At 42.0% G+C, this 9,434-nt stretch overlaps 1 protein-coding gene across 1 annotated transcript; it reads right to left on the bottom strand.

Moving 5' to 3' along the window:
* Positions 1-267: 267 nt before the first annotated feature.
* LOC129108571 (uncharacterized) lies at positions 268-9,071 on the bottom strand. Its single transcript, XM_054620434.1, has 6 exons — positions 8,907-9,071; positions 6,231-6,690; positions 5,833-5,908; positions 4,972-5,050; positions 2,950-3,076; positions 268-1,855 (listed from the first exon to the last, which is right to left on the bottom strand). The coding sequence occupies exons 2-6, from the start codon at positions 6,648-6,650 to the stop codon at positions 1,484-1,486; spliced, it is 1,074 nt and encodes a 357-aa protein (XP_054476409.1). The 5' UTR covers positions 6,651-6,690; positions 8,907-9,071; the 3' UTR covers positions 268-1,483.
* Between the last annotated feature and the right edge of the window lie 363 nt (positions 9,072-9,434).

Below are 9,434 nucleotides of genomic sequence, written 5' to 3'. Positions count from 1 at the left end.
CTCCTTTTGCTGACACAGTTGGTATTTCCTCCTGTGGCTTACCCTAAGAACATTTTTTTTGTGTTATGAACTTAAAATAAAGGTGGAAGAGCTGAATAGCACATTAGAATAAAGAAATATATAATATAATCGTGAGAAATTCAATGTTCAAAATGAAATTTTAAAGCTCAATCCTTTAGCAATTGCTCATTCTCTGCATTTAAAGTAACTTCTACCAGCCTGTATTAAGAAAATTAAAAATAAAACAATCTGTAGCCATTTTGCATCAAACAAATATAACCACATTTATTTTGAAAGTATAAAATTTCACACTATAAAGGCCACTTATCAGGGAAAATCGACAACCTTTCTGTACGATCTACACAGAGAAATACCTTGTCCATCTCTGCTGGTCTAACATACTGTCCAGTTCTGTGGCAAAATAACAGAATTGTTCTACTCCACCACAGAAAGTAGTTGGCAAGATCTGAATAATTTACTCGATACAGGAAAATGGCAGGAGAGTGAGAATTCCTGATTTGTACATCCTTCAGAGGAGCAGGTTTTCTGAACGGTTCTCTCTCTTTATCAAACCAGCTCACAGGCACAGCTTGACGTTACAGGCACTGTTTGCCTTCTACTGGGAGACTCGAAAATGAAATCTGAAGTTGACATTCTTTACAATGGCACCAGTCAGGCCAAGACAGCATCCCCACGGAGAGAGAATCCTCTGTTTGTACAAACAGACTGTTTCTGCAGACCTCCCTGTCAGAGGCCATTTGGCTCACTGCAGATGAGGTGTCCAGACTTTAAGCGTAGTGTTCACATTCCTACCCACAAACTGTGACGTGGTGCCCACTGAGGTAGACAGTTGTACCAAAAGACTTATTTATGAAGTATACAAATGAGTAACAGTCACATCAATAAACTTAAAGAGTGGAGTCATGGGGTGGGGTGGGGGGGAGAAAATAACATCACATTTCACCCACATTTTCAGCACAACTATATGTAGACCACTGACATGTCTGGATATCTGAAAAAATCCCTTCCAACACAAACTACTGCTGCAGTTCTTTCCCTTTCAGGCATAATGGCGGTTTTCACAGATACTCAAATTGTATTATTGCATCTACAAGCCAGTGGGAACAGTTCAGTTGTGAAATCACTAGCTCCGGTGATCTCGGCATGTGAAATCTATCCTTCCCACTCTCGCACACGCCTTTCAAGAGTGCAAACAAAAAAACAAAGATAAGTCAACAAAAGGGATCTAAAGAGGACACTTGTCTTGTCAGAGAGGGCGCATCCCCATACAGAAAGTACAACATGCTCGTCAACACTCCTTCCACATTAAAGTGGAATCTGTGGCGTCCCTTTCGAAGGCTCCCGTCTCCCCTGAAGGCTGGAATGGGCTAAATGAGCTGACTGGCTCCCAGCAGGGTGGGCAAGGCTGGGCTGGGCTGTGCGGTGCGGTGCTTAGAGCTGGACACCCAGCCGTCTGTGTGGACTAGGAGCAGCTGCTGTCCGTCAAACCCCCTGTCCCCTTACGGATGATGATGCTGTCTGTCGACTTGAGGAGCCTCTCTAGACAGGGTGCGTTGATTTTGCCCGGCGGAGGCCCTCTGGGCACCAAGTCTGTCTTAGAGTGGCTGTCTGTGGTGGAGGACACAGCGTTGTCCTGCGTTAGGTCTCTGGGGGACAGCAGGTGCCTGGGGCCAGCCTGGGCCTGCCCTGCTATGGGGGAGCAGATGGGTGACGTGTGGAGCCACTTCAGGTTACTGGCGGAGTAGGCTCCAGGAGGAGTGAGGGTTTTGACGCCGGCTGGAGGATCACTGACGCTGACGGGGCTCATGACTGCGTTGATGGTTACTGGAGATATCTGTAGGGGATGAAGGAAACACAGTTTAATATTTATTATACCTAAAAATTGTCCCTACCAAATATTAAAAGTAAAGATATACACTGCATAACTTATAATATATTTTGGAACTCTGTTAAAGCCGCTATGAGAAGGGTTTGAAAATTCCCAACTTTGGCGGCCCCAGTGGTACTATCGGTAGTAGATGAAGCAACAAATAAACTGCACCAATTTACCATTTGATTTTCAAATTTTTCTACAAAATAGTATGCCATCAGAAAAATATGCAAGAAGTATCAATCACATAACGATTCTACACATTGTGGCTTTAAAACCTGTATCATTAATAAAATGGCTAATTGGGGCCTATATGTTTTAACATGGGGTCTCTCAAGAAAAATAATCTGGTTCTTTCGACTAACTGTTTCACTATGCTATCAGCTAGTTGCTTTTGAATCTGCTGTTCAAATGTCTCTATCAGAGCTAATTGAGCGCGTAAAGGAAAAAACAGTAACTTTAGGGGCCATAACAATCAAACAATGAGCTGAAAGAAGCTAAACGCTCCGTGGAGCTAAGAACTGCAGAAAATAATCTGTTTTTCACTATAGGGCAATTTAAGGCGCACTGTCAATGAATGGTCTATTTTCGATCTTTTTTCAATATAAATAGTCACTATAACCATTGTAAATAAAACAGTCAGTCAGTCAAACTATTCCACTTTAAATTGATTCATTAACGTTGCTCTAGCAAACATTCCCATGTTCTACTGTGACTGACAGCCTTTTATGGGTGGGTGGGTCAGGATTTGCCACAGAAATAAATCCCAACCAATTAAATGCAAAGGAATGTTCCAGACTATTCTGACCTTTCTTATGCCCTCAGAAACACTCCTCCAAAATTACCTTTTCCCCTCTGTCATTGTTCTTAGCGAACCTTAGACTGCAGTAATACCTCAGTAAAAATAGCTTTTAATCCCCCCTCCCCTGTCCCAGACCTGTGATTAAATAATAATAGATATTTCAGTCACTGCGTCATCACCATATGTTCTTGGCAGCAGACCTTCTCTAACAGAAGAGCTCCTACACAACAGTTATACAATATTTATACAACTTTACCTTCAGTTTCTTGGTAGGAACAGCTTCCTCTTTCTGGGTGACGTTGAGTTGGTCTCTGAGTTTTACATTAGGGAACCAGCTCTTCAGCATCTCCTCCATTTTAAGAATGATATTAATATATTTCTCCCTGAAAAAAAAATGAAAGAAAAAAGCAGGAAGTGAGAGAGAGTGAGAAAGATTTACTCAACATGCAGAAGTATGAGTAAACTACCAATAATCTTGCCAACCTCTTCTCTGAAATCGTATCTATTCAGCAAGCTCACACAGGAAATCTTGAACAGTGGGTGAACACTTACATTCACGTAGAAAAGCCTGTCCTCTTTGTGTTTGCGTGTGTGTGTGTGTTTGTGACGGGGGGGTTGTCTTAAGTACATTTCTCACGTTTTGAGCTCACACGTGGCCTGATGTATAATAGCTCCGCTCGCCTCTTAAATTAAACACCAAAGCCACAACGGTCTCCAACAGCGTCACTTTGAAAATAAAACTAATCGCGGTGACGCAGTTTGCGTTGGAGGTGCAGAACAGAACGCTGCACCCCATTAACTACCACCCGTCTAAAGCAGATGGTGGGTAGGGATTAGCCTGTGTCATATGATCAGGACCTTCCTGCTATACTCCATTCAGGGCGTGTTAAATTCATGTGAAAGATTATCCGCAACAGTGACTGCTAAAAAAGTCACTTTGATCCTATCTACTATTGTGTTGCTGCAGGGTCTGCCAGCTGGCAACACAGAGCCCAGGCACAGAGAGCGACGGAGGGCCTCTGTCCCGCCTGTCTGCAGGGAGGCTGCCACACCCACTCTTTGTCTCCCATATGAGGGCAGCAGCTGGTGGGTGAGGGCTCCAATTAGTCTGTGCCAAACGCAGCAGCACTTTATTTTATATCAGTATACCTTGATGCTGTGCTTTCCATACAGGTACCAGTGATACTGCTTTAAATTCAGAGGAAGATGGTACATGGAGCTGCTATTTCATAGACTTTCAGTGTAATCACATTGTGGTGATGTGATGCTAATGTGCTATAATGCTATAACATTTTGTCCAATAAAATTATCGGTTTTATGTTTGGTTGCTCGATTGATAGAAAAATGCTTGACAAGAATTTTGATAATTGCTAATCACTGATTATAGCTTCCCAGATGTAATTGGCTTTTATAACATTGTTAATTAAATGACTGTTGGTGGAACAAAGCAAGCAGTTTAAAGACGTCATCGCTTTCTGACATTTATTAGACAAAACTAATAAATTCCGAGAGATTAATCAATTAAAAAATAAATAATATTTGTAGCAGCCCGAGTAAAAAAATATATATATTTGAAGGAAATTTAAATAATAAAATAGCTTTTGACAGAAGAGTTTTCTGTCAAGTCAGAATATATCATTATAGATATTGGGATATTGATTTCAACCATATTACCTTATACTTAGTATACAAAATCAGATGCTTAAGAGCCTAAGAATGTCAGATATTTGCTATTTCATGATGAAAAACATTTGTGAAACATCAAAACATTTATACATTATTTTATTAAAGGGAATCAGACTTTCTCCACTGAAGAGGTGATATCATACTCCATTATACCGTCTGGCCAGTGGACAGCTAATCAGGCAGACACAAGTGTGCTGCTCCAACAGTGGAGCCTGATATATTTTTAATAAGATGCTCAGCTATAGCAGGACACAGCCATCTCCGCAGTAAATTTATCCTGAATGTGTGGGGGTGGTGGCTGCTCACAGGGCAACCTGCTGTGCACCATGTGTTACAGACATGCTGTGGACCACTTTGACCCACAGATAGCAAGCAGCATTTCAAGGTATTATAACTGTATGTCGGGTTGAGTGTATTGCAGTTGTGAATCTGATCAAATTTCCGTGAAAGTGAAGTACTTGCACAGGCATCGCAGTGTGCCCCAATGTGCTTGTAGCTACAAAAACATACAGGAGATACACTGAATATTCTAAGATGATAGAGCTCATTGTTTCATGTATAACAGCATGTGGGTCAAGCTGAGGACACTTACCCCATGCACGGGTTCTGCAGGACACCCATGATCCTCTGAATCCTGTCCATGGCCACACTCTCCTGGAAACTGCTGAGTCCTGGAAAAGAAGAAAGTTGTACCATGAGCCGCATGAACCGTGTCGACAGCAGGGCTGAGTCTGTGGAGCAGATGGATTGTGTGAAATGCGTGTGTGAGGGAACAGACTCTCTGCCTCTGTGGCCAGGAAGTGTTGGGTCACACAAGGTTTGAAAAAGATCCCAAACGAAGCAGTTCGCAGAGCTTGTCTGAACATGGCGCTATCTTCCAGAAACCCTTATAATGCCTATCAGACTACTCACAAACAGCAGCTGCTTTACTGGAGACTCTGTGGTAGAGTATGTTCTCACACCCCTCTGCCAAGCAGCTAATTTATAACAAGGTCTGAAGCGTGATATTGCTCTAAACTGGCAAACATGTTAATGTTTTTATTTTACAGTGTAGTTGCTTGGAAGCTTTATCCAAGAAGATAGACACACACACACACACACACACACACACACACACACACACACACACACACACACACACACACACACACACACACACACACACACACACACACACACACACACACACAGGAAATAGTTGGTGGTTACTCGATAGCCCTACAACAATACATATTTCAGACATCTCGCTCTCAAATCTCATGGACACAGGGATATTCTGAAAAAGAGCCACACGTTGACTATTCAGTCTATTGTTCTTGATATTGCTTTTCTCTGAGACACAAGAAAAGACAGGCAGAGACTCAACTATGAAATGATTGTGTTAAGACAGAGGGAATCTACTGAGGGTTTTCTAAAAGGCAAAAACTGAAAATATAAGAAATGATTGACTTACGTTCTCTGTATCTCCCTGAACGAAGGCCATTCAAGATAGATGACAGTGGATGAATGTAGCATTGTAGCTCCATGCACTGAAAACAAAAAAAGAAATAATTAGTAAGTGATATCATTGTATATAAATAACTCGCTTCCACAAACTGCTGTTCATTTTGATATAAAATTGACTGGTCTTGATTTAGATAAACCCTAAGCTCCACCTTCTGTTTGACGAGAATGACTCAGGTTCTTCAGAACAGCATGACTAATTCTGCATCTGGTTAAAGGGTAATCTTTACCGGAAATGCGACACATGAGACAGCAGGAGCGTTGGTCTAGGTGATAGGGTACGCTAAAGTTTAGCTGACACTGTGAACCACCTACTGTGGGAAACATGCGAAGGTCAGAGGTGCTCACCTTTCTCCTGAAGATTCGGTTTTTCTCCGACATGTTGGAAATGAGCTGCCGTTCCTTGCACTCGTCCTCTGTGGAGCTGTGAGTTCTCTTCAGTGCTTGCTGAGTGTTTTTGCCATTTGTTTTTTCTACTTGCTGTGTTTTACACAGTCCAATGGTGCTGGCCCATGTCTCCCTGCAGCCAGGGGGAAATCCCCGGCTGCAGGCTTCCCTGACCTCGCTACAGTCACTGTCGCCCTCCTTCACCTCGCAGCTCCGATGGCAGCTGCTGTCAGACAGGCCCAGGTGTGGCGGGGTGCTGGGGGATGAAGGAGCCTCTGTCTGGCTGTGCTCTCCTGTACAGTCAGAGTCCTGCTCACTCTCATTGTCCTCATTGTCACTAGCCAGCCAGTCAATGGAGTTGTCCGAATCTGTAGCAGACATCCTCGGCTGCAGGCTCTAAATAGCACTGACCATCACTGACCTGACAGACAGAAAGGGATGGTTACTATAATTACATAATACAGAAAAGCTTTAAAGACAGCAGGTATCACAGTGATGAAAATGAGAAACTGTAGCTAAAAAGTAACAAATTCAAGCCACATAACAAGTTGAATATATGCAGAGTCCTTATACAAAAAAAATGCACCTCCAACCAAGCAGACATGAATAAAGGCTCTGACACAGCAGAGCAGACGGTGGCAGTGAGACCACAGTTGTTGAAACCACAATGACCTGTTTGTTTTGCAGATGCAACACCTGAGCCAGTTAACACAGACTAGCCACCATTCAAAGCAAACACCAAACATCCTTGTGTCCACAATGGTCCAGCTAAGTTCTCTGGCGCTAAAAGATGTTTCTCTTCAAATTGTTCCTCTAGATCTCCACATCATGATAAGAACAAATACATACAATCTACATTTAGCAATGGCCAACTTGAGTATTTTTCCCAATTCAGGCTGTATCAGCCGGCCTGCCAGCTGCTACCAACACAATCATTCATAAACATTGGTAGCTTGTTTATTCAAAGGGGGCAGGGGTCTGCCACCATGACGACCAGCGCCTCAGACTGCAGCCCTCCCATCAAGACAAGTGACACTTGTGGGGGAAAAAGGACTTTACTAAATGAGAGACTGGCACTGTTTGTTCACAACATGAAGAATGCCTAGTGAATAAAAGCTCCTCTGGTGAAATGCTTTGCAGGGATGTTTAATTTGTTTATGGGATATTTAGATCCCTCCAACATGTTTCCTCAGTGTTTAGTAGATAAAAGTTAGTGAAAAAAAAGCATTTCAGCAGAGGGATTATTTTTGGTGTTTTGAGTGGTTAACGCCTGGCATGTCTGTGCCTCCTGTGAAATTTGAGGGTAGGATGGTTAATTGCTCCCTCGGTCTTTGTCACAGGACGACCACCTTCTGATCTTATTGTTACAGGGGGAGGGTTGAGCAGAGATTTCACAAGCTCTAACAAAACACAAAGAGGGAAGCTAAAAAGATATCTTTGGATGTTTCCTATTGCAGGTTATAATATTGCTGCAACAAGACCAAAGCTGTCTACATTTAGTGAGAACTAAATGCTTGGAAGGAAAACATTTGTGCAGTGGTCAGATTACCAAACAACACAGGAAAGAGCTGAGCTGTAATAAAAGGCTCAGTTTATTTCATATCCAAAAATAGACTACTTGGAATTAAACAGTATCAAGATTCAAGATGTCCACTATCAAATATACCTTCTACTGGTTGAATCCCAGATGGTCCTTTAGAAATTGTGACACGACAAACAACGGCAAAATATATGTAACTAAATGTTTAGATATACATTTACATACTGTTCTGTATATTACATCAAATTGTAATCTATGCATAACCACATTTTATCCGTGCAAGTGCAAAAGTCCATCATCAAACTTCTGTGTAATATTTATATCTTATTACATTTCACGTATATCTTATATATCCAGCAAACATCACATAAATTGGATGTGGGATATATAAAACACTAGTCAATTCTTAGTGAATAAAAACTTGAATTCCCTATGATAGCATTGGTTAGATTTGTGCCATAAAAAAGCACTCACATACCACATTTGTTCAAATAGTCACGTTGAATGCACCACACAGGCATGCAATGTTTCAGCGTTTCAGACAGAAATGATCATTTCTGACTGATAACAGCTTCTACTTGAACATGTGCTTTTAAAGAAGACATGTCTTTGTTAGATAGGTCTACCTGTATAGGTGGGGCACAGAGATGCCCACTTCACAAATATACCCTCCGATTTAAAAATGAATTATATGAGGTTATAATTTCCTTCCCAGAGATGAAACACTATCTTTCCCCAAATAAAAAACAGAAACTGATAAAGTGAATGACTCGATCTGTTCGCCTTAATGCAGGTTTCAAATCAGACACAATAGACTTCCTCATCAGACACAGTCCACACTGTTAGCTCGTATAAAACCCCAGAAATGCAGATGTGACTAATTATCATTATCAGACTCACACCTTCATCTATTAATCATCCCTCACCATAAATACATGTTTGCTTATTTTGCATGTCTGCACCAAATTCCTGTGGATGATTTAATAAAAAATGTTTCTCCTCCTCAACACTCATATATATAAAAAAAAAAAAAAAAAAAAAAAAAAAAAAGATGTTAATCTGGATGATAGAGATGCAGATCAGATAAAAGCACAAACCTTCCCAGGATGGAGCGTCTGGTCCAACTCAGCGGTAAATCCAGCAGCAGCGTCGGGAGGAGAGCAGCTGATGGTCGGACGTGCGGTTCAGCCTGGATCGGCCCGTGTTGCTTCTCCCAAGGCAACGTGTCTGGTGGGGCGGGTTTAACTGGGACCAGCTCTCCCATTTGCTCCTCAAATGTCCCCGACTGACAAATGGGCTCCGTTTCTCTGTGCAGCTGCAGAGCTATAGGCGAGACCCGTTTACATATGCAAATGACATGGAAATGACACAAACACGTGGACAGGCAGGTCGGTTTCATTTCAGCCAGCAGCTGGGCCAAAAGTCAACCCTAGTGTTGGTCATTCTACAGGCATTCTTTCTCATTCTATCATCTGGATGAGGAGGAGGATGGCTGACTTGTGGCATGTCAGTAAACTGAGGAGTCTCTGCAGGTTCAGGCTGGTAGTTCATGGGTTAGATATACATTTACATACTGTTCTGTATATTACATCATTACATTACATTACATTACAGTCATTTAGCAG

The sequence above is a fragment of the Anoplopoma fimbria genome, chromosome 19 (genome assembly GCF_027596085.1).
Source record: "Anoplopoma fimbria isolate UVic2021 breed Golden Eagle Sablefish chromosome 19, Afim_UVic_2022, whole genome shotgun sequence".
In the NCBI taxonomy this organism is placed as follows: domain Eukaryota; kingdom Metazoa; phylum Chordata; class Actinopteri; order Perciformes; family Anoplopomatidae; genus Anoplopoma; species Anoplopoma fimbria.
This window is presented reverse-complemented; position numbering and strand designations above follow the sequence as displayed.